The sequence below is a fragment of the Scyliorhinus canicula genome, chromosome 1, assembly GCF_902713615.1.
Source record: "Scyliorhinus canicula chromosome 1, sScyCan1.1, whole genome shotgun sequence".
Classification (NCBI taxonomy): Eukaryota; Metazoa; Chordata; class Chondrichthyes; order Carcharhiniformes; family Scyliorhinidae; genus Scyliorhinus; species Scyliorhinus canicula.
Genome location: NC_052146.1, coordinates 297,093,875 through 297,119,396, shown reverse-complemented (window position 1 = coordinate 297,119,396; position 25,522 = coordinate 297,093,875). Strand labels below are relative to the sequence as shown.

At 47.3% G+C, this 25,522-nt stretch overlaps 1 protein-coding gene across 3 annotated transcripts in view; it reads left to right on the top strand.

Moving 5' to 3' along the window:
- LOC119975907 (endoplasmic reticulum membrane-associated RNA degradation protein-like) overlaps positions 1-25,522 on the top strand; it is a 42,292-nt gene that overhangs the window by 8,535 nt on the left and 8,235 nt on the right. For all 3 annotated transcript variants that reach the window (XM_038815856.1, XM_038815847.1, XM_038815864.1), the window contains exons 4-13: positions 2,014-2,115; positions 4,018-4,107; positions 6,550-6,647; positions 10,536-10,672; positions 11,525-11,639; positions 12,288-12,390; positions 14,179-14,208; positions 16,920-16,988; positions 20,965-21,135; positions 21,232-21,315. In XM_038815856.1, coding sequence (XP_038671784.1) covers positions 2,014-2,115; positions 4,018-4,107; positions 6,550-6,647; positions 10,536-10,672; positions 11,525-11,639; positions 12,288-12,390; positions 14,179-14,208; positions 16,920-16,988; positions 20,965-21,135; positions 21,232-21,315 — 999 coding nt within the window. The remainder of the gene's footprint in view (positions 1-2,013; positions 2,116-4,017; positions 4,108-6,549; positions 6,648-10,535; positions 10,673-11,524; positions 11,640-12,287; positions 12,391-14,178; positions 14,209-16,919; positions 16,989-20,964; positions 21,136-21,231; positions 21,316-25,522) is intronic.

Genomic DNA, 25,522 nt, shown 5'->3' with positions numbered 1-25,522 from the left:
TGCCGCGATGTGGAACTCGCCATCACTGGACCGGATCCAGATTTGCATATTTAAGTTGAGCAGTTAGCCTCAGTCTGCCAAGGACTGTGACCGAACGCCCACGCCTTGGAGACCTCACCGTGGCACCGTTTAGCACTGTCCACACGAATGTGAATGATGCATAACAGTCCCTGGGATAGTGGGGGGGGGGGGGCGGAAGGAGAGAGAGAGTCTCCCAGGCCAAGACCCCAGGTGGTCAGGCTCAGGGCAGGGTGCTACCCTGGTACTCACGCTGCCACCTGGGCAGAGTCACCCAGCTGCCAGGGATACTGCCAGGCTGGCAGTACCAGGTTGCGTATGCCGGGAATCGGGCCCAGGGGTGACCTGCGCTTATGAGGTGGGGTGAGGGGTCTCAGGGACCCCTAACAAGTAAGTTAGGGTGTGGGGGGGGGGGGGGGGGGAGGGGGTCGGAGGCCATGGTGGGTGGGTGGGTCGGGGGGGGAGACAGAGATTGGGGCATTATTTAGAAATGAATATAAGTGTGGTCTCGGCTAGGTATTCTTTGCCGAGACCAGAAAAAAAATTCCCGTTTGATAGCGGGGTGCAGCGCCGGGAAACACCCCGCTAAATCCACACAAAGCACGACTCTTTCCCCCCCCCCCCCCCCCCCCCATTTAAATTGAGCCCAAAATCTTTCCTTGAATATCCTTTTCCCCTGGGGCAGCACGGTTGTGCAGTGGTTAGCATTGCTGCCTCACAGCGCTGATCTCCCAGGTTCGATCCCGGCTCTGGGTCACTGTCCGTGTGGAGTTTGCACATTCTCCCCGTGTTTGCGTGGGTTTCACTGCCACAACCCAAAAGATGTGCAGGGTGGGTGGATTGGCCATGCTAAATTGCCCCGTAATTGGAAAAAATGAATTGGGTACTCTAAATTTATATTTAAAAAATATCCTTTTCCCCTTTCAACTCCAGGCCCTTTGTCACCAGCATTTGAATTTAACTTTTCCAAAATATAAAAATCTTTGTTTTCCTAGTTCCTCCACTTTTGGATCAATAAAATTTAATAACCGTGCCCTGTTCACAAGTTATAATAGTCCCTTGTCCCTTCTGAACTCCCCTTTTAAATTTAACAGCTGAAAAGCCAAATCCCTATCTATTTGCTGTGCAAATTTTAAATCCAACCTGTTTACTTATTAAAAGTGCATGCATCTAGCACCTGACTCTTTTATTGATCAGCTCTCACAGACACGCTGTCCCTATTAACCTTCCCCTGTTTCAGTAATAATGTGCACACGGGGCGGGATTCTATGGTCGCCGATGCCGAAATCACGTTTGGCGATCGGCCGGAGAATCTCTGTTTCCGACCAAATCGGGGGCGGTGCCACTTTCGCGATGCTCCACTCCCTGCCGGGTACGCCGTACCGTCAGCCTCAGGACATTGTCTGAGGTCCATCCCCCAATGCTCCGTCCACGACCGGCCGAGTTCCCGACGGCGTCAGTCGCATGTGCTATCATCCCTCGGGAATGCGACGTGGCAGCTGCGGACTCAGTCCAGCGTCACCATCATTGGGGGAGGGCCGATCCCACGGGCAGGGGGCACTGTTGGGGGGTGGTCCGGGGCTCACGAGTCGGCCAAAGGAGGGGGCACTATTTTGCAGTCTGGGTCCGCGAGGGCTGGTGCCATGTTGCACGGCGGGGCAGCTACAGGCCGCCATCATTCACATGCGCGGCCACGGACCCAGTAATTCTCCGGGCCGTATCGGCAGCTGGAGCTGGGTGCTATACCCTGTTCAGCTGCCAGCCCCCAGCCAAACGGAAGATCGGTGGCCATTTTACGCTGAATTTTCAGTCATAAAACGCCACCGTTCAAATGCCGGTGTGGGGACATAGTCTCAAAATGGGAGAATCCAGCCCCCAGTCTTCTTTATATCCTTTGATATTTCATGTATGTACAGCTTCAAAGTGACACACTGACAATTTAAATTAAAAAAGAACAGCTCAAGAAAACTCCCATGTGTTTTTGCTTGGTTTTAGCTGTTTGTTGAAGTGTTTGAAGCCATTCAGAGTTCACAAAACACCGCCATAGCTCTCAGCCTGATGAAACTAACAGCTTGTTTGGAGCGAGCTTTGGGTGATGTAAGTACGAAAACGACTTGTACATTTATTTTTTAGTAGGTTGTCTGTGCTGCTCACGTTGAGGGATGACAAGCACTTTTTGTTTAAAATCATTACTGGTGAAAGTGTGAGATGGAGAGAGGGAGAGTGCCTGTGCAGCGCTGACTGCTTGGCAAAGTAAAAACACGAGGGGCAGAGATCTGGTCAGTTTTAAGAACGATACTAAGTTGTTTCTTCCCAGTTGTATAAAGAAGTGATGTAATCTCTTGAGACCACAACTATCCATGATTTTTTTTTTAATAAATTTAGAGTACCCAATTCAGTTTTTCCAATTAAGGGGCAATTTAGCGTGGCCAATCCACCTACCCTGCACATCTTTTCGGTTGTGGTGGCGAAACCCACGCAAACACGGGGAGAATGTGCAAACTCCACACAGACAGTGACCCGGAGCTGGGATCGAACCTGGGACCTTGGCGCCGTGAGGCAACAGGGCACAACTATCCATGATAATTGAATCTGTGATTCAGTTCTGTGATGATGCATTGCTAGATATACTTCAGCTTACTCCACCCTCCCTCTTTCTGTTCAATTTTCTTTGAGTAATATAGGAATGCATAGAGGTTGGAACTACCAACTCCACTCATTGCAGCAGTTCCAAACATCAAACCTTTTGGTCTAATTTATTTCCAATACCTTACCCATCAATAAGACTTCTCTCCTGACTCCCCAAAACCTGTCCGTCATCTACAAGAAACAAGTCCGGAGTGTGATGGAAGATTCTCCATCTGCATGTTCCTTTCCATTCTGACTTGGAAATATATCGCCGTTCCTTCACTGTCGCTGAGTCAAAATCCAGCAACGCCATCCCTAACAGCACTGTGGGTGTACCTACACCTGCAGCGATTCAAGAAGGCAGCTCACCGCCACTTTCCCAAGGGTAATTAGGGATGGGCAATGAAAATGCTGGCCTACCCAGTGAAACCCAGATCCTGTAAAAGAGGTTTTTAAAAAAACTGCCAGAACGTTTACACATAAATACAAATATATCTTTCGCTCCCATATTTATTACTCCACATGTTTATCACTTGCGTGTATCTCTTCACCTCTTCTCATGTAAGTTTGAATCCATGTCCCCAAGATGGTGCCAACAATGAAACATTATTTCAGAATCCAATTCAGCTATTCCTGAAATATTGCAAGGAGGTCACATCCAAGTTGGGTTTAAGGACTGGGTCCGGGCTCTGGAGGGAGACAGACAGAATGGGAAAGGAAAGCAAGCAAAATGCTGAGCTGAGTGTCTGGGGATGAGGCGCAGCAGCTGTGCTACTTGGGGCTTCTTTGCGTGATTTAGTGTTATCTAATTTGATTGATATAGTATTTGCATTTTATTTAGTGATTTATTTGGTTTTGCAAGTCACTCCAGCTCGGAGTGCCAGGTGCTGCACATTTTTTCAACACAGTATTTCAACTTGTGCATTGGTTTTTCCAGGCAAGAAATGTCCAAACGGACCTGCCTCCAGCTCCCCCGGCTTTACCATTGAATCCTCGGGGAACAATGAAAATCTGGCATTTCCAAACTCCAGAAATCCTTCCTAGATAAGGATTTGGTTCAAAAAGTCAGCTTTGCGTTCCTTCCATCGCAGTTTCTGTTATTCCCTGGTACCCGACATGAGATTGGGAACATTGTGTGAAAACGTGACATGAACTCCCGTCATCCTTTGGATCTGCAAGTCTTGAGGAGGTGTGAGAGTTGAATATAGGAGTCTTGAGTTGATACACAATATTGCTTGGGATCACAGAGTTCTACGGGTGAATAAATATCAGCGTCGTCAGCCGTTGTTTGGATCAAAGGTACTTAAATTTCTGCCAAGTACCCATTCTAACCATGAACATTGATATCCAGATGATTTTTCTATACTTTAGGTTTTCCTCATGATTGGCAAAGAATGTCCTTTTCTCCTGAGAGATCTATTGGCCTCACAAGAGCTAGCTACTGTGTTTGGACAGAGCGTGGTAAGAATTTGTTTTTGTTTAGTTTTATATTATTGGTGAGCTTGGTGATTTACATAATGTTTCTCTGTTCTTTTGTTTTAAACAGAATACTGCTAATATTTTGTTCTGTCTCCTGTATTAAATGTGTCTGACTTGGGGGCTCTTTCAAAGTGCAGGTCATGACCCGCGGATAGGTTGAGGGTGGGGGTCAGGAGGGTCACGGAGTGATCGGTTACGGTGGTCCCGATCACGGAGAAGTGACAAATGGCTGCTCCCAGTGTTTCTATTGACAACGGCAGCCGCTGACACCTTTTACATTAAAAGGAAATGAGGCTGTTTGCAGTCTCCTGGCCATCGGCGGCAGCAGTGATCAGGACACCTGCCCTACATACACACTTGATGCCAAGCATCCTCTATGTATGTGTTTTTTCCATTTTCTAGCTGCTGGCAAGCCAGGCAAGAGGACTGAAGATGAATCATTTTCATGCAAGTAAGAAATGGCCTTTAATGCAAAAGGGGAGCCTGCTTGGTCCTCATTATCTCGCTCCTTATCAGGTTCACAGAAGGAGAGGATAATGTGCATATCAAGTGCAGACCTCAGCCAGTCCCTTTGTGCCGTCTTCACCTTTGTGAGAATGGAAATTCTAACCTCATCGTGAAGTATAATAGCAACAAAATGTTTGTTTTACTCAGCACTGGATACTCCTGGGAGACACACACAGGCAGCATGACTACCAGCCAGGGTCTCTCACCTCAATCTGCTGGTGAGAGCTGCCCAGGAGAGACCAGGGTAGGTCTGTACAGAGCTCCATGGCCTTTGGATAAAAGCCTACAAAGAAGAAACTTAACTCTGGAACAAAGCGGAATAAAGATGATTTCTTGGGCGGTATGGGGCGCGATTCTCCGACCCCCACGCCGGGTGGGAGAATCGTGGGAGTGCCGGGAGAATCACACCACGCCGCCCTGGCACCCGCACGCGATTCTCCCACCCCCCAAAACGGCCGTTTGCGACAGGCCGCTCAGAGAATCGCCGCTCCGGTCGAGCGGCGATTCCCCGGCCCGAATGGGCCGAGCGGCCTGCCGAATCCGACCAGTTCACGCCGGCGCCAACCACACCTGGTCGCTGCCGGCGTGAACAGCGCACGACCTCTGCGTGGGGGGGGGGGGGGGTGGATTGAGAATCGAGCACCAGGGGGATGCTCAGGAGGGGTCTGGCCCGCGATCGGTGCCCACCGATCGTCGGACCGGCGTCTCTGAAAGACGCACTCTTTTCCCTCCGCTGCCCCGCAAGATCAATCATCCATGTCTTGCGGGGCAAGGGAGGGGAAGACAGCAACCGCGCATGCGCGGGTTGGCGCCGGCCAACCTGCGCATACGCGGGTGATGTCATTGAGGCGCCGCTGGCCGCGTCATTCAAGCGTCGCTGCTTTGAAGCAAGCGTCAAGGCCCGGCGCGCGTGATTGATGCGCCGCCGCTTCTAGCCCCCTGGGGGTGAGAGAATAGGGGGCGAGGAGCGGCCTCCGACGCCAGAGTGAAACACTCCGGTTTTCACTCCGGCGTCGGCACTTTGTCTCCCTTTGGGAGAATCGCGCCCATGGTTTTGCCAATTGTGCCAGTGCAAGTAAGGATGCAACGTCCATATGTGTTATATGCAGGTTTTACTGGCAAATGAGAGAAGTTTCCGACTTTGAAAGAGGTGGGTGAAAAAGTCCTTTTGAGGTTGAGACCCCAGAGTCAGTTATTAACTTATAGCCAAATTAAAAAAACTATGCTGCTGTACCTGAACTATGATAGCACATGGAAACACACAATTTGGGCAGCACGGAGCACAGTAGTTAGCACTGTTGCTTCACAGCTCCAAGGCCCCAGGTTCGATTCCTGGCTTGGGTCACAGTCTGTACGGAGTCTACATGTTCGCCCCGTGTCTGCGTGCGTTTCCTCCGGGTGCTCCGGTTTCCACCCACAGTCCAAAGATGTGCAGATTAGATGGATTGGCCATGATAACTTGCTAAAAATATCATGGATGTGGGATTTCTATGCTAAGCTCATGAGGCTGTCAGCATTCTGAAGTTGCACCACCCAGGAGTATCCAGTGCTGAGTAAAACAAGCATTGTGTTGTAATTGTCCTTCATGAGGAGTTGGATTTTCCATTCTCACAAAGGTGAAGACGGCACAAAGGAACTGGCTGAAGTCGGCACCTGATTTGCGCATTGTCCTCTCCTGCTGTGACCCTGATATGGAGTGAGATCGTGAGGACCAAGCAGGCTCCCCTTTCGCATTAAAGGTAAGCGAACGTGGCGTGTGTCGCAAAGGTCAGCCGGTTGGCAAAAGTGGGTCCCGGAAAAGACGTTTGGAAAACACCTGCCGAATGATCGTGCCTGTGATTGTGGTGCTCTGTGTGAGGTATGTATCAGGTCAGGTTCCAGTGAACTAATTATGTCGGCTTCATTCCCCAAATGCAGATGAACATCTTGCGTGTGTTCTTGGGGTCACCACGAATCTTAAACCTCCGCAACATCCTGTGGCATGGATTCGCAGCTCCTGAAGAAATCCCTCCTATGTAAGTGTTTGGTTCCAAATGTCTGATCCCCTTCTCCTTTTGTTTATGTTTACATTTTGCTGTGTCTGTTATTGAAAATGCAAAGGAAATATCGTCCAGTTTAAATGTTGTATCCAAGGATGGTAGAAGGGGGAATTTCCTGAATCAGTGAAAGGTGCAAATCAGCATTTGTCAACTGGAGGGTGTGATGGTTGAGGAGGATTAACTGGAAACTTGGCCAGAGCAATGGGCCTTGAGCAGGTTCTTGAACCTGGAGGTTAGGGATGGAGTTCCAAAGAATATGTCTTAAGGTTTTAAAAGATAGCACAATCGCTTCACAGCTCCAGGGTCCCAGGTTCGATTCCGGCTTGGGTCACTGTGCAAAGTCTGCACATCCTCCCCGTGTGTGCGCGGGTTTCCTCCGGGTGCTCTCGGTTTCCTCCCACAGTCCAAAGATGTGCAGGTTAGGTGGATTGGCCATGATAAATTGCCCTTAGTGTCCAAAATTTGCCCTTAGTGTTGGGTGGGGTTACTGGGTTATGGGGATAGGGTGGAGGTGTTAACCTTGGGTAGGGTGCTCTTTCCAGGAGCCGGTGCAGACTCGATGGGCCGAATGGCCTCCTTCTGCACTGTAAATTCTATGTCTAAGATGGGCAATGGGAAGGACAGATTGCAGAAGTCTAGTACGAAAGAGAAAATGCTGGAAAATCTCAGCAAGTCTGGCAGCATCTGTAGGGAGAGAAAAGAGCTAAAGTTTCGAGTCCGATAACTCTGTCAAAGCTGACAGACAGAGAAAGTGGGAAATATTTATACTGTGGTGTGAGAATGAAAGATGAGTCATAGCTACAGAAACCCAGGGAAACCGGATGCTAATGGCCACAGAAACCAAGGGGAAAGAGTGTTAATGGCAGTCCCTAGAAAGGACACAAGATATGGAAGGTCAAACAGCAGGGAAACTAACATCAGAGGATGAACTGTAGATGTGGTGGGGGAGGGGAAGGGGGAAGCAAAGAGGAGAAAGGTGAAGGGAAGGTGGATACGATTGGCAGGGGGAGAATTAAATATATATTAAAGAAAGAAATGGTAAAAGACAGTTAAAATAAAATTAAAACAAATTAGTCGTGGGGTAGAGCTGATAATCTGAAGTTGTTGAATTCGATGTTCAGGCCGGAAGGCTGTAGCGTGTCTAACCGGAAGATGAGATGTTGTTCCTCCAGTTTGCGTTGCGCTTCACTGGAACATTGCAGCAGGCCAAGGACAGACATGTGGGCATGGGAGCAGGGTCTTTTGTTAAAATGGCAAGCAACAGGAAGGTCAGGGTCCTGAATGCGCACAGACCGAAGATGCTCAGCAAAGCGATCACCCAGTCTGCGTTTGGTCTCTCCGATATAGAGGAGACCACATTGGGAGCAGCGAATGCAGTAGACCAAATTGGACGAGGTGCAAGTGAAACGCTGCTTAACCTGGAATGAGTGTTTTGGGCCTGGGATGTTAAGCATGGAAGAGGTAAAGGGGCAGGTGTTACACCTTCTGCAATTGCATGGGAAGGTGCCATGGGTGATGGGAGAGGTACTGGGTATGGTGGAAGAGTGGACTAGATTGTCTCGGAGGGAACGGTCTCTGCGGAATGCTGACAGAGGGAGTGAAGGGACGATGTGTTTGTTGGTGGAGTTGGCGAAAATGACGGAGGATTATGCTTTGCATACGGAGGCTTGGTGGGATGAAATGTGAGAACGAGGGGCAGTCTATCCTTGTTCTTGGAGGGAGTGGAGGGGGCGAGGGTAGTGGCACGGGAGATGGACCGCACACAGTTGAGGGCCCTGTCCACAACTGTAGGTGGGAAATCACGGTTGAGGAAGAAGGAACACATTTTCGAAGCACCACAGTGAAGATGTAAATAACAACAAGGATTTTAAATGGGATCCATTGGTGAGTGGGAGCCAGCAAGGAACACGTCTGTAAACCACTGCATTGTAATTCAGCTGGGAGGCCTTTCAGCATTAAGGACCACTGTGTGTTCCTGATATTTGCATAATTCAAATTTCAACCCAATTAAAACACTGATAAAAGAAAAAGGGGGGAAATCTCCGAGCTGGTTCTTGTGAGCTAAGCAGCCAGGGGAACAGAATCACTACTTCGGATGTCGACAAAAACATGGACTTTCAAATAAAACATTGAATCCTCTGTTATGGGTGGCACAGTGGATAGCACTGCTGCTTTGCAGCACCAGTGACCCGGCTTCAATTCCGGCCTCGGGTAACTGTCAATGTGGAGTTTGCACTTTCTCCCCTAGGGTTTCCTCCCACAGTCCAAAGATGTGAAAGTTAAGTAGATTGGCCATGATAAAATTACCCCTGTGTGTCCAGGGATGTGCAGGTTAGGTGGGGGTATGGGGATAGTTTTGGGGAATGGACCTAGATGGGGTGCTCTTTCAGAGGGTCGGTGCAGACTCGATGGGCTGATTAGCCTCCTTCCGCACAGTCAGGATTCAATGGTTCTATTTGTTTGAGTCAACATTGACACCAAAACATTTTAAAAACCCTGAGCCAAGGACAGCATTGTAACCTGCAGCAAATGCCTCATCGCAGACTTAAAATGGCCTCTGTCTCGCCTGATGCAAACCCACAGGAACCGGACCTGGGTCTCCAGAAAGAGGATTGCAGAGTCAGGCGCTGTACCTGTACAGCTTCTGCACTAAAGTGAACAGTCCATGCTTCCACTTCAGCCCAGTAGGTGTGGTGTTTCTCTACAACACTATACAGTCCAGTATTCAACAAAAGCCACTGTTGCCTTCAACTCGAGCTAACGCCTCTCACTGACCCTTGCTCCAAGGTGGCAGCGATCTGTCCACCGGGCACCACGTACAGGTCTGCCCATAATAAATGAACTTTGCAACGTTCAACGAGCGCACCATCTTGATTCTGTTCGCAACATTAAAGTGAAAAAAGTTAAATAAAGCGACTTTTAAGTGGGGACTTGGCATATTGGCCATCCCTGATTGCCTTTCTTCAACTGCTGCAGTCTGTGTCGTGTTAGTACTCCCACAGTGCTGTTGGGGAGGAAGTTCCAGTATGAATCCCCATATCATTAATTTCTGCTGGAAATTAATTGTAGAGCTCTTACTGTCTCGGCTAGTTAAAGAGAGGGCCATTTTGAGGTACAAAACTCTCCGCTCCGATTTCCCCTGATGAACCCAGTTAGCTGATTCCTGTACAGCATTAGAAAACTATAGATTCCTGTACTATTGGTTTGGATTTTGCTGTCAGTGGCAAAGGAACATTGCAGCCTCATCATTATCCCGAATGCAAACTATAAACCTATGGTGATATATTGCTGTACCACAGCTATTAATATGATATTGATCTATGGCAGTAACACTGTATAACATTATAAACATATACTGCATTATATGACCAGTGCATTGCTGTATTATTGTACTAAGATTAATTCCTGTAATATTCCAGAAATATTGATGTATAACGCCAATAATATCTTGTGCAAACAAACCCAATGGACAAGATGATTCCACAATATATTTTGAGGATAATCTTTTGATAAACTCTGTTGTCTCCTTTTGCTTTTCATCATCATCCCTTTTGTTACATAATCTAGGCGCCCTCCACCTTTCATCCTGCCACGCCATTTCTTTACAAACTGTTGAATCTCTTAACTTCCCATTAACCCGAAACGTTAACTTTGTTTCTCTCTCCGCAGATCTGGCCTGACCTGCTGCGTGTTCCCAGCGTTTTTATGTGTCCAATGTTTGTCTGTTTTGTCCTTTCAAAGCCACTCTGCATTCCCAGCATCTTTGGTTTCCGATGGTCCAAGGTTTTGTGGAAGCAGGTTACCCATTCTTTTGAAAGAAAACAGTCTTGTGTTTCATTGTTATGTATGTAATTATCTCTCTAGGTACACGTCCATGCTGCTGTTACTAACAGCTGGACTAGGGCAGATACTGAAAGGTGTCTTGCCTCAGAGAAATCTCACACTTCACCATCGACCTTATTTGAGATTGACACAGTTGGAGGAACTTGCTGTATTCCCTGGTGAGCCTCGCGAAATGAAGCTGGAAATTTAATTGTAGAGCTCTTACTGTCTCGGCTAGTTAAAGAGAGGGCCATTTTGAGCTCAAAGCTCTCCACTCCGATTTCCCCTGATGATCCCAGTTAGCTGATCCCTGTTGCTACACTCTGCCTCAGTACCTTCAGATTAGTAACTTTTGATTATTTGTTGAAACTTGCAGCACTTTAGGCAGCCGTTTTGCCCACTGTACCTCTGCCAGCTCCTTAAAAGAGCTATCCAATTAGTGCCAATTTTCCTACTTTTGACCCATAACTCAATAAATTATTCCTTTTCAAACCTATATATAATTTCCCTTGAAAACCTACTATTGAGTCTGTTTTGACCACCCTTTCAAAGCAATGCATTCAAGATCGTAACACCTTGCAGGGTTTTATTTATTTTAAAAAACATCCTACAGGGGCGACACGGTGGCGCATTGGTTAGCACTGCTGCCTCACGGGGCCGAGGATCCGGGTTTGATCCCGGCCCCAGGTCACCGTCCGTGTGGAGTTTGCACGTTCTCCCCATTTCTGCGTGGGTGTCACCCCCACAACCCAAAGATGTGCAGGGTAGGTGGATTGGCCACACAAAACTGTCCCTTAATTGGAAAAATTTTAAATAACCTCTTATTTACGCTCTCCTAAACTGACGGTCCCCAATTTGTGAGTGTCCCTCCAGTCACAGGAGAAGCATTATCTTTTTATTAATCTTGTGGCATGCGACCAGAGGCAGAATAGAATTGGCTGCCAACACAGGGGGACCTAATGACAAACAAATTGTGCACCTGAGATTATGCCACTCCACGTATAACGTTATTGTGATTTTCTTTTAAACAGATATTAATGAAGAGGCTATTGCGGTAGCAGAAGAGTTAATTGGGAAATCTGATTTTGTGCTGGAGATCATGCTGCCTTTCTGGAGAGAGGCACTTACGGCGTATAAACATCAGCGGTAAGATAAAAATATTTGGTCTGCTGTGGCACTGCTTGTGTTAGAGGATTGTGTCTCAAAGGGAGGTTTTTTTAAAAAAATGTCACTGTCAGAGGTGCCATCCCTTAGATGAGATGCCAAACCGAGGCCTATCTGTCCCCTTAGGCAGATGGGAAAAAATCCCATGTCATTATTTCAAAGAAAATCAGGGGAGTTATCTTTAAATCTCCTGCCCATTACCGTAAATCTATGCCTTCTGGTTATTGACCCCTCTACTAAGGGGAAAAGTTTCTTCCTTTCTATGTTCTTCGTAATTTTGTATACCTCGATCATGTCCCCGCTCAATCTTCTCTACTCGTAGGAGAACAACCTCAGCCTAACCAGCCTCTGCACCCATTCTAGTTGCAATCACATCCTTCCTATAGTATGGCGACCAGAATTGAAGATAGTACTCCAGCTGGGGCCTAACAAGTGTTTATATAGCTCCATCATAACCTCCCTCTTATTAATAAAATAAAGTACAATTGAAAACACCGTAAAATTCCAGTCCAGCAACCTTTTGATATCAAACGTCAGATCTCACTGATGCTCGACCTTCACTTGAATGTCGAAATGTTAGGCTGCTGAAACTTTATTCCAGGCAAGGTAATGTGAATCTTGTATCCACAGGTATGCGGACTGTACAATGCTGCTACTACCACAACTGGAGATGGGACTCCGTAAATATTTTACGGCAGTTAATAACTGTCCCAGCAGACTGCTGACTGCAGAGGTAAGTACATTCACACCTGAGGGGGCAATCGGCATGCCTCAGACAGTCCTAACCTGTGCGTCCACACAAATGAGAGCACTTCCAAGGCTAATCCATTGGTTCCAACATGCTTTGGGAATTCCTCAAGATGTGAGGTGCTTTATAAAGGTGGTTCTTTCTTCAGCATGACAAAGGAGCGCCCTGAATCGTTCCCACCTCGTGTTAGACCCATTGAAATTGGTGTACGGGCTACATTATGCTGAGTTCAGATCCTTTACGCTGTGCTAAATCTTCAAAATGCACCGCTGAAATCAGCACAGATCTGGTGATGGGATGTATGCTTCCTGCCCCCTGCACCCACAACAATCATTAAACTATCTCCCACTTTTCAATCTCTTCAGCAAGCTTCAGAATGCAACATCAGAAATTTGGCACCCCCCCCCCCTCCCCAAAAAAAAAATTCTTTTTCTTTAAACCCTGTAAAGTCTTGGCAATTTACTGGTATGATAATGCCAACCTGCTGGACACGGGAGGCTATTCAAAACCAAGAACATCAGAGAGGCTGCGTATTATTTACCGTGTCTAATATTCTGTTCCATTGATTTCAATCGGTGTGCCCTTGGGGCAGGGCAGCATGGTAGCATGGTGGTTAGCATCAATGCTTCACAGCTCCAGGGTCCCAGGTTCAATTCCCGGCTGGGTCACTGTCTGTGCAGAGTCTGCACGTCCTCCCCGTGTGTGCGTGGGTTTCCTCCGGGTGCTCCGGTTTCCTCCCACAGTCCAAAGATGTGCGGGTTAGGTGGATTGGCCATGCTAAATTGCCCTTAGTGTCCTAAAAAATAAGGTTAATGGGGGTTGTTGGGTTGCTGGTATAGGGTGGATACGTGGGCCTAAGTGGGGTGATCATTGCTCGGCATAACATCGAGGGCCGAAGGGCCTGTCCTGTGCTGTACTGTTCTAATTCTAATTCCAATACTTTGCTCGTTTTGCATTCCTGACCGTGTCTGGTTTCACCGCCACTGTGTCTCCCTGTGAGCGAATAAACTGAGATCTGAATGAGTTACAAATTGATTGTTACCGTCCAAAATCAACTGCGCACACTGACTGCAATATTAAGTGGTGCTTTTTTTCTCTCGAGGTGGGAGAAAGGAACAGATTCCCCCTATGGTTGTACAAATTCTGAGTTCCTCATCTGTAAATTCAAAGAGTCACCTCGGTGCAGGAGGTGGACATTCAGCCCATCGTGTGCATGCTGTCTCTGCACGGCCATTCCCCCACTCTGTCCCTGTAGCCCTGTTTGTTTATTTCCCTCAAACGCCCACTCAGTTTCTTTTGTAATCGATCATCGGCTCTGCTTCCATCACCCTTGCGGACAGCAAGCCCTGGTCATGACCAATCATTTCTCTCCCAAAAGCTTCAATCTGGGTCGCCTAGACATTGTGCCATCAGCTAATGGGAGCAGCTTTTCTTTGACAGTCACCAACATCCGAATCAATCTGGTCTTGAAGGAGAAAGATCCCGGAAAGGTGAAAACCTGGAAAGGAGTAAACACAAACCGTTGCTCCTATTCCGGAGGCACTCCCACAGCAGCATGGCTACAGCCAGTCATCAGTCCCCCCATGGAAGCATCTAAAGAACTGGAGTCAGGTAAAAGAAGCAGAATTCAAAATATAAGCTCACCCCTAGTTTACCCCAGAGAAGTTGCTGTATTAATTGACATCCAGCTAGGATGCAGTCTGAAATTCATGCAAGCAGAAGAATTATCTCCCTTGTTTTGAATTTTGTAATTTTTATTTTGTTTTGCTACAGTCCACAACACTCTACACCACGTTTGATGAGGTAAGCTTGATTTCTGTGATGATTAGAAAATGTAGTTTTAACTTCTTCCTTTTCACCTCCTGTTTCCAATCATATTTTAACTAGTTATCGAGTTCTATATGAATAGCACGAATGAATCTCCAAGAGAGAGTCGTGCGTTATAATCATATGGCACAGAAGGAGACCATTCAGCCCAGCGTGCCTGTTTTATGAAAGAGCAATCCAATTAGTGCCGCTCGTAATTCGTTTATTTGTTCACGGGATGTGGCCGCCGTTAGCTAAACGAACATTAATTGCCCTTGACCAAGTGTTGCTGAGCTACCTTCTTGTACCGCTGCAGTCCATATGGTATAGGTACACCCACAGTGCTGTTCGGGAGGGAGTTCCAGAATCTTGACCCAGCCACAGTGGAGGGACGGCGATATATTTCCAAGTCATGATGGTGTTTGGCGAGGAGGGGAGCTCACAAGTGGTGATGTTCCCAATACATCTGCCCTTTTCCCTCCAGCTGGTAGAAGGCGTGGGGACAGTGGTCCTCTTTCCCCTTAACATTTTAAAAATTTATATTTTTAAAAGTTCATATTCATTCCTTTTTCAAAGTTACTAATGGATCTATGTCTACCACAGGCAGTGCACTCCTGATCATCTCTTCCCCACCAAACTCCAGGGGCGAGATTCTCCGCAAATGCGGAGAGTCGTAAAGGCTGCCGTGAAACTGGCTGTGTTTCACGGCAGCCTTCACGCCCGTTCCCGGGACCCGATTCTCTCTCTCCCCCCCCCCCCCCCCCCCCAATTGGGGCTAGGAGCAGGACCCCGGGAATCACGGCGTCGCAGCCTTAACGACCGTTGTTAAGGCCGTGCGCCAAGATGACGCGCGGCTGGCGTCTGTATGACGTCAGCCGCGCATGCGCAGGTTGGAGCCGGCTCCAGCATGCGCGGGTGACGTCATCACGCCATTGTCGGAACCCGCGCATGCGTGGTTCCGCATTTCTCCACCGCCGCCCAACATGATGTGGCAGCTTGATCTTGTCGGGCGACGGAAGGGAAAGAGTGCGTCCCTTTTGGACGCAGGCCCGACAATCGGTGGGCACCGATCGCGGGCCTGTCCCCTCCCGAGTACAACGGTGGTGCTCCCGCCCCAAACGGGCCCCTGGATGCCCCAAACGGGCATCCAGCGCCCGTTTTTACGACGGCAGCAAGCAGGTGTGTTTGCTGCCGTGAAAAAACGGGCGTAAAGGCCCGTCCGCTTGGCCCATCGGCCGCGGAGAATCGCCGCTCGCCGTAAAAAACGGCGAGCGACGATTCGTGACGTGGGTCGGGCGAGGCGGGGGGAGAATAGCGGGAGGGCGCAAAAAATGTCGGGAGGCCTTCCCGCTATTCTCCCAACCGGCGTGGGCTGCGGAGAATCGCGCCCCGGATATTTCCTTAAGTCTATGCCCTCGGGTTACCGACCGTCAGTGGAAAGTTTCTCAGCTCTGTTCAGTCTGGAGACCACAGCAGCATACTGGCTTGTTAAATGCTGCAAGTGATTTTCCTGCAAGATTCGCAGAAGCGGCTACTGGCAGCATCAGTAAAGCTGTTTAAAAAAAACACCAGTCACTGCACACAACACAGTCCAAAGATGTGCAGGTTAGCTGGATTGGACATGCTAATTTGCCCTTAGGTTAGGTGTAGTTACTGATTTATGGGGATAGGGTGGTGGTGTGGGCTTGAGTGGGGTGCTCTTGCCAGAAGCCGGTGAAGACTCGATGGGCCGAATGGCCTCCTTCTGCACTGTAAATGCTATGATTCTATGAACACAGACATTCCTGTGTACACAACACAGAGACATTTCTGTAAAGGGCTGGGGATTTCTCCTTGGTGATCTACCCAATGAATCCCTCACCTATCAGGTCACTTGCCTCTTTGTCGTTTGAGGAATCTTGCTGGGTGCAGCTTGGCTGCTGCTCCCCTACAAGATAACTGTGATGTAGCAGACTCCAAGGCACCACTTCAAAGAAGAGGAGTTCTTTATCTTTAAGCACTATCACTAAAACATATTGAATGGATTGTGTTCGCTGTGTGCAAATTGGCTGTCCTGTATCTCACATTACACCAATGGCTACACTTCAACAGTGCAGCATTGCCGGGAAAGCACGGTGGGATTTTGAGGTTGTGAAAGGCGTAACATAAATGCAAGTTCTTTTTCTTAAACACTTGAGGTATTTCAGGATTTTTTTGAAACCAAGTTTTCTTTCCAAGAATTTCTTTTGAACACGCCTCTTGCCCATTGTTTTATTTAACGAGCTGTTGGTCAGCTAATGATTTTCCATTAATGCACAAATCATCTTCCTTAATTCATCTGTGCTTTTTAAGCATGGGGGAGGGGGGAGTACACAATTATTTTTTTAAAAGGCTGTACAGAATCCGAACAGTTTTATTATAAATTTATTATAAATTTGAAAGATTGCTTCTATCTGAGTGAGCACAGTAAACTGGTAGATGTAAAATGTTAGTTAACACCTGCACCTGTACAAATAATCCAGAATCAACACTTTTTTTGTTTCCTCTTCCAGTGCAATGTTATTAGTGACAGCTTGTGCATATGGTAATTGTGTGCAAGCGGATTTCAAAAATGGTTCAAATTATCACCAGCCCTCTGGTTTCCCGCAGAAGCAGCAGACTTGTGAAAGCAGACTTGTATCGCTTGTTCTGCAGTCACGTGAATCACAGCAGATTTCTTTTCTCTACAGATGCTGGCAAAATATCTAGACAATGATGTTAGGAATCAGCTTCCCACAGCTCTGGGAGATCCTATAATGGTAGGTCTTTTTCAAGTCTGGTTTTCTACCAGTTGTGGTATAAGGGTCTGATACTTAGAATGTTAATGTGTAACAGTATCATCCATGCAGTGATGTAAGAGAACACATGGCCCTCCTCTCCGGGTCAGTCTGGTGTTGGGACAGAGCTGTGTGCACAAGCAAGCATGGAGACTGCTCCCAGCTTGAATCCTTTCCTGTATACATGTCCACTGTCCTTGTAGTTAATAAAGACATTTAACCAACTTAACACTGCAAATACCAAATGGTATCCAACACCCTAAAACAGAAGTGATATGCATAGTGAGACCTGGATTGGTTATCCACTAGTTTCACTTATTTGGGAGGGAAAAAACAGTAAGTGTGTGTAGGGTTGAAATCTGTGGCAATCACACCCTTCAACCTTTGTAATCGGGGCATGGAACAAACAACCCACTCAAAAGAATGAGAAAACTCTAGTGCAAGTGTTGCTCTTTCCTTGCTCTTTTACAGCATTCTTTCAATCTCTGCGACTGGACACGCATCCATTCGTCACAGTTACACCATCCCCAGGATGAACAAACATGGACACAAATTTCCTGCAATTACACTGGTGCAAAATGCAGTCCAGAATTTTAGGGGGAAACGGCAAACAAAAATCCTATTTTCCTGGTGTTTTATTGTGAATTTGAGTGATTCGTTATCTTCACTCTGATGTGCCTTGTCTTTGCTGTGTCTCTGAAAATTATTTTTGCTGGTTGAATTGAAATGCATCCGCGTGTATGTGTTCATAAACATGATGTGTATGAATGGTAGTTAAGTGGCTGGAAACTTTTATCTTCACACTTACAAAAGAAATTTATGATCTGAGTTCTGTGATTTCCTTGGACCCCGATTGTTTACCCTGATTTCTGCTGGTTTCCGAGTATTTTTACAATCCGTTGTGTGTTCATGAGATTGGCAGGAAGTTGGATGAAGATGAACAATGGCTTAATGAGCGAATGGGCATAATTTTGGGTGTAACTTCCCAACGATGTCTTCTCAGGAGATTCTACCTTTGGTGTTGTGCGTCTTGGCGCATGCTCGTCACACACGACAGATCACATTCCGAGAATGGTTACAACACAGACAGAGGTCGTTTGTCCCTGCCCATGCCAGCTCTCTGCAAGAGCAAATCAGATGGCCCCAATCCCTTATCTTTTTCCCGTGGGCAAGCAGTTTTTTTCTCTTTTTGGGTGTTTATCTGATTTTCTTTTGAAAGCCTCCATGAATCTCCCCCGACCACGCTCTCGGGCAGTACATTCCAGATCCCAACCACTTTCTGGATTTAATAGTGTTTTTAAAAGTTCATCATAACCACCTTATTTGTGAACTCTATGCCTCTATTTATAAAGCCCAAGGTCTAGTACAGGTATAATTTTAATCACTTTCTCAACCTGCCCTGCCTTCTTCAATGATTTATGGGCATACAGCCCCAGGTCTCTGTTCTGTGACATTTTGATTGCAGGCTGGAATTTCTAAACAGTTATAGTTTCCTTCTGATAGCAATCAGCCGTTTATAAATTGCTATAATTACTAGGATTAGATCACCTCACCACAGCAAGTGCCTTAAAGGGACAAGCCATGTTATCAGCTAAATATTGCAACTGAGATTGATGTTGACTACTCGTGAGTAACACGAGAGGAGACCTGCCAGCAGGATACAACAATCTTGGTGTTTCACCGTCTCTGCAAATTGCCTGTCCTGGGAGATTAGCTGCAGGGACAGAGTTGGGAAGAGTCTCTTCATTATGCTCCAGCCATCATGAGTTTGATAAACTAACTGGTCGTTTAATGCCCGCCATTGTCGCAAGCTACAGAGGCAAGACACTGTTACGTAGCAGCAAGAGACAAAGCTGCTACATTGGTGTAACAAGGGGGAGCATTTGCTAGAGTGGTTGGGGAGCGTTTACATTAAAATGGCAGGGGGGTGGTAGCAAAAACAGGAAGGCAGATTATTATCTGAATGGCAATAGATTGAGAGAGGGGAATGTGAAGTGAGACCTGGTTGTCCTTGTACACTAGTTGATGAAAGTAAGCATGCTGGTACAGCAGGCGGTTAAGAAGGCAAATGATATGTTGGTCTTCATAGCGAGAGGATTCGAGTACAGGAGCAGGGATATCTTGCTGCAATTATACAGGGCCTTGCTGAGACCACATCTGGAATATTGTGTGCAGTTGTGGTCTCCTTATCTGAGGAAGGATGATCTTGCTTTAGAGGGAGTGCAGCGAAGGTTTACCAGACTGATTCCTGGGATGGCAGGACTGACGTTTGAGGAGAGATTGAGTCGATTAGGATTATATTCGCTGGAATTCAGAAAAATTAGTGGGGGGGAATCTCATAAACTTATAAAATTCTAACAGGATGCGACAGGGTAGATGCAGGAAGGATGTTCTCGATGGCTAGGGAGTCCAGAACCAGAGGTCAGAGTCTGAGGATCGGGGTAGACCATTTAGGACAGAGATGAGGAGAATTGTCTTCACCCGGAGAGTGGTGAGCCTGTGGAACACGTTACCGCAGAAAACACCTCAGGCTAAAACATTGCATGTTTTCAACGAGTTGGGTATAGCTCATGGGGTGAAAGGGGTCAAAGTATATGGGGGGGGGGGGGGGAAAGCAGGAACGGGTTCCTGAGTTGGATGATCAGCCATGATAATGAATGGTGGAGCAGACTCAAATGGTCGCCTCCTATTTTCTATGTTTACAAGTTAACAAAGAACCTACAAATACAAGCAAAATACTGCAGATGCTGAAAATCTGAAATAAAAACAGAAAATGCTGGAAAACCTCAGCAAATCTGGCAGCATCTGTGGAGAGAGAAATAATTAACGTTTCAAGTCCATATGACTCTTCCTCCGAATTCTCCAGCACCCTCAGTATTTTGCTTCTGTTCACACAAGAACCCAGAATTGTTCTTTGGTAATGGTTCTATGCCATGTACACATATGTAATGGGTATGGTGGTACGATGAGCTCCGATTCCAGCAAAGAATCAGGTAATTTTGTGGACTAGCGCTGGGGGGAGAAAAGTCCGCGGAGAGTGCCAGATTGTTGAAAAATTGCTGCAATTTCAGTCATTTCCCTCTGGAGCAGGAAAGCTGTCGGCCTTGGGGCATGTGACTGGGCTCAATGTTACCTGACCTTGTTTGCTTGTGACATGCCATGCGGGTGCTCTGAAATGGTTGGACGAGGCCTCGGTTACAGAACATTGGGATGACCCAAGTCCGCATCCTGTAACAAAATGAGAATTCCATAATCCTAGCAGATTCTGCCTGGTGTTGATTGTGTAATGTTGGAGGTTTTGCAAGAAAAGGTCAGAGGTGTTCCCTTGTCACTGGCTCTAGGAACACTGGGAAGGTGGACAGCTAGATTCGGATCTGAATAGGGTGATCTCTCTTGGCCCAGCAGCCATGGTAAGGCAAGACGGTGGAGGGATGGATTTCCAGAATCTGGGAATACTGGAGAGGGACGTTGTGGGTTTGTTCATTCCTTTTCACCCCCGCCTTACTGGGACCGTCGCCATCGTCTTGCTTCTTCCCTGGTTTTCTTCGAGCCTCCTTCGGTCCCCGTCTCAATATCATCCACACATCCAATTTTACTGCTTCCTCTTCTGTTGTTATGGCTCAGTTTCTTCCTCAATTGTTGCCAGGCCAAGACTATTGGGTCATTGTATCCAATATCCACACATGGCGTTCTCTCTCCAACTGTACTTAGAAACCCTTTGGATCCTAAACTCCTGCTGCTGTTTCAATCCATTCATTTGTTCTTCTATCCATCCAGCTGACTCTGAGCATCCTCCTCTCATCCTCTTCAGAGTCTAACACAATACTCCAAATGAATGTCTGTCCAAGATATTCCATTGCCATTTAGAACCATTTGTGCTCGGGTTGCATCTAGGAAACATTGGCTCTAGAATAACTGGTTAGCTGAATTAATGTCTCCCGTTGGGTCTATTCTGCAGGATATTCTCTGGGATCTGTTAAACCACCAGGAGGGTCCTCGGCTCCGGGACCACCTAAGTCACGGCGAGCTAGAGTTGAAAGCATTTCCAAGAGAAATGGCCAGTCACGTGGTGGCACTGGCGGTCGTTTTACTTCATCACTGCTGCAGTGGGGACAATGGGGTTGTTAAGGTAACCAGATCGTACTTGCATTCAACATTTACGTCAAGTTGCTTTTGTCACGTGTTCATCTCAACATCGTCTAACGTATGGTGTCTGCTTTTCTAGGAAGAGGAGTGCCTGAGAACAATCATCAGTTCTACACCTTCATATTCTTCGCGGTTCCATCCAATTGGGAGGCTTAAACGGCAGGTACCCCCAGTTATTTGTTTCTCTTTTTTTATAAATTAGAGTGCCCAATTCTTTTTTTCCCCAAGTAAGGGGCAATTTAGCGTGACCAATCCACCTACCCTGCACATCTTTGGGTTGTGGGTGTGAAACCCACGCAGACACTGGGAGAATGTGCAAACTCCACACGGACAGTGACCCGGAGCCGGGATCGAACCTGGATCCTCCGCGCTGTGAGGCAGCAGTGCTAACCGCTTTGCCACCGTGCCACCCCTCCAAGTACTCCCAGTTCTGCCGGGGGATTTGAATTTCTGTTCTATTTTTAATGCAAACGTTCGGTGAAGGTTGTCTATCACTTGCTGGACAGAAAAATGCCGCATTGACCCAACGGCACGAAACATGAGATGTCTCTGTACAATCTGGATTTTGTGTTATTGAAGACTGCACTACACCAGAATTTCTAGATTATGGCATTTGTGTGAAGACTGTGCACTCCTTCTGCGCACCCAGCTGAACCTGGAGGCAGATAGCATTTACAGGAAGAGCAGGGAGGCAATATTATTCATAGCATTTGACCCATCCAGTCTGCGCTGGCTCTTTCAAGGAGCAAATAATTATCCCCCAGTCAATGTCACCAAAACAGATTATCTGGTCAACAGAGCACTGCTGTTTGAGGGAGCTTGCTCTGCACAAATTGACTCTTGTGCTTCCTCCATTACAGCAGGGAGTACACTTCAACATGTGCTCTCTCTCTATATAGCATCCTCTGTCTGAGTGTAAATCGAGGGGGAGCCCCCAAGATCTGCCTTGACCGTTAACCGGGATTGAACCTGCGCAGTTGCCATTATTTTGCACAAAACTCTACTCAACTAAGCTAACCTACCCGCACTGGCTCTAAAGTGCTTTAAATATGTACGGTTTGTTGTAGAATCCTGGAGACCTACAACACAGAAAAGGTCCTTCGTATCTGCACTGGTCAAAAACAACCAGCTAACTATTCTAATCACATTTTCCAGCATTTGGCCTTTCGCCTGGTATGCCTTGGCATCGCACATCTAAATACTTTGCCTTTACCACCCTTTCAGGCAGTGAGTTCCAGACACCACCCTCCAATTCCCTCTAAACCTCCTGCCCCCGATACCAAGGGGAAAAGTTTCTTCCTGTCTACTCTATCAATCCCCCTCATAATTTTATACATCTCCTTTATGCCCCCCATCAGTCTCCTCTCGTCCAAGGAAAACAACCCCAGTCTACCCAATCTCTCTTCACAGCTGAAACTCTCCAGCCCAGGCAACATCTTGGTAAATCTCTTCTGCCTTTTTCAGTGCTATCACATCCCTCCTATAATGTGGATTCCAGAACTGAACACCCCGCCCCCCGGACGATTAATTCCCCTCGAAGAAGTCAATGAATGGTTGCCACCTCCGGGCGAACCCTGACACCGACCCTCTCAAGGCGGACTTGATCTTTTCCAGGCCGAGAAAGCTCACCGTGTCGGTTAACCAGGCCTCTGACTTCGGAGGCCTAGATTCCCTCCAGGCCAGTAGTATCCATCGCCGGGCTACCAAGGAGGAAAAGGCCAGAACATCTGCCTCTCCCTCCTCCTGAACACCTGGGTGGTCCAACACCCCAAAGACCGCTACCCCTGGACTCATTTCCACCCTTGTCTTCAATACCCTAGACATGACATCCGTGAACCCCTGCCAATATCTCCTAAGTTTTGGGAATGCCCAGAACATGTGGACATGGTTTGCTGGTCCACCCGCACATCTGACACACTTGTCTTCCTACCCAAAAATCTACTCATCCGGGTCGCTGTCATGTGCTGAGCCTTGCACATGTAGCGATCATGTTGACTCAACATATGCCTTCTTAGCCACTTTATCTACCTGCCCTTTACCTTAAGGGATGCACACCAAGGGCCCCCAGATCTTCAGTGTTTCCCAGGGTCCTGACTTTAATCTTGTATTCCCTTGGCTTGTTTGTCCTGCCCAAGTGCATCACCTCACACATCCAAATTGAGTTACATTTGCCACTGCTCAGCCCATATGACCAGCCCATCTATATCCTCCTGTAATCTAAGGCTATCCCCCTCACTATTTACCATCCCACCAATTTTCATATCATCCTCGAACTTTCTGATTAATCCTCGTATATTCAAGTCTAAACCATTGATAGAAACCTCAAACATCAAGGACCCCGACACTGATCCCTGAGGGACCCTGCTGGACGCAGGCTTCCAGTCAGAAAAACACCCCTCGACCATCACCCTCTGCTTCCTGCCAATTTTCAATTTGCCAAATTTCTTAGAAAAGGTAAGAGTCCAAGGGATTCAATCAGTCTCCCTTGCTGAAGTCAAGTAGACTACGTAAAATGCATTTCCCTCATCTACACACCCTTCGAAAAAGTCAATCAAGTTGGTCAGACATTAACTCCCCTTAACAAAACCCCGCTGACCGACCTTAATTAATCCCTGGCTCTCCAAATTCTGTGTCTCAGAACCGCTTCCAATAACTTCCCCACCACTGAGGTCAGCTGACTGACCGGTAGTTTCCTGGTTTATCCCTTCTTCCCTTCTTGAATATGGTACCACACTGGATATCCTCCAGTCCTCCGGCATCTCTCCCGTGGCCAGAGAGGAATTGCAAATTATTCCCAGTATCCCTGCTATTTACTTCCTTGCCTCAAGCAGCAACCTGGGATACACCTCATCTGGCCCTGGAGATTTGTCTAGTTTTAAGCCTGCCAGATCACTCCGAACCTCCTCTTTCTCTGTTCATTGCTTCAATTTTACCACAATCCTTCTCCATGATTTTTATACTCACATCACCCCTCTCAATAGTGAATTCCGACACAAGCTATTCTACATCTTCTGGCTCCACTATCAGTAAGCCCCTTATTTACTCTCCTTTTTAACCAACGATTATGCTTCGATAAGAATACTATTAACTTATGCTATCTATGCTTTCCTTACCCTATATTACTTTATTTTAATGACCTTGACTTTCACTTGAATTTTGTCTCAGTTAATCCATTTTTTTACCGTTTATCCTTTTAAAGTTACAAAGCCAATGCAAGCCCTTAGTCCATCTCATTGTTTCCTCCAAAAACCAATTCAAAGTCAAATTGAATCCAATTCATAGTCTCTATGAGACATACAAGATCCAAGCTGACAAAAAAAGGTATTGCACCTGATTTTGGGCTTGATCTGACGCGTGATCTTAGGCCTTAATCCCTTCATTGTCCCCCACTCTTCTTCCCCCCCCAAATAAAAAGTTTTTAAAATCACGACCGTTTCACTGTAACACTGACTGAGGACTCCATTCCCAGACTGCTTCACTGCGACACTAACTGCGAGCACACTGTTCCCAGACTGCTTCACTGCAACGCTGACTGCGAGGACACTGTTCCCAGACTGCGACGCTGACTGCAAGGACACCATTCCCAGACTGCTTCACTGAGACGCTGACTGCAAGGACACTGTTCCCAGTCTGTTTCACTGCGACGCTGACAGTGAGGACACCGTTCCCAGACTGCTTCACTGCGACTCTGACTGCGAGGACACTGTTCCCAGATTACTTCACAGTGACGCTGACTGTGAGGACACCGTTTCCAAACTGCTTCACTGTGACGCTGTCTGCGAGGACATTGTTCCCAGATTACTTCACTGTGATGCTGACTGCGAGCACACTGTTCCCAGACTGCTTCACTGCTTCACTGTGACGCTGACTATGAGCACACAGTTCCCAGACTGCTTCACTGCGACGCTGACTGCGAGGACACTGTTCCCAGATTGCTTCTCTGGAACGCTGACTGCAAGCACACCGTTCCCAGACTGCTTCACTGTGATGTTGACTGCAAACACACTGTTCCTAGACTGCTTCACTGTGACGCTGACTGTGAGCACACAGGTCCCAGATTGCTTCACTGCGACGCTGACTGCGAGGACACCGTTCCCAGATTGCTTCACTGTGACGCTGACTGTGAGCACACAGGTCCCAGATTGCTTCACTGCGACGCTGACTGCGAGGATACTGTTCCGAGATTGCTTCACTGTGACGCTGACTGCGAGGACACTGTTCCCAGATTGCTGCATTGTGACGCGGACTACGAGGACACCATTCCCAGACTGCTTCACTATGACGCTGACTGTGTGCTCAACTGTACCTAGACTGCTTCACTGTGCCTCTGACTGCGCCATTGTTCCTAGATGGATTATACTTTTTTTGAT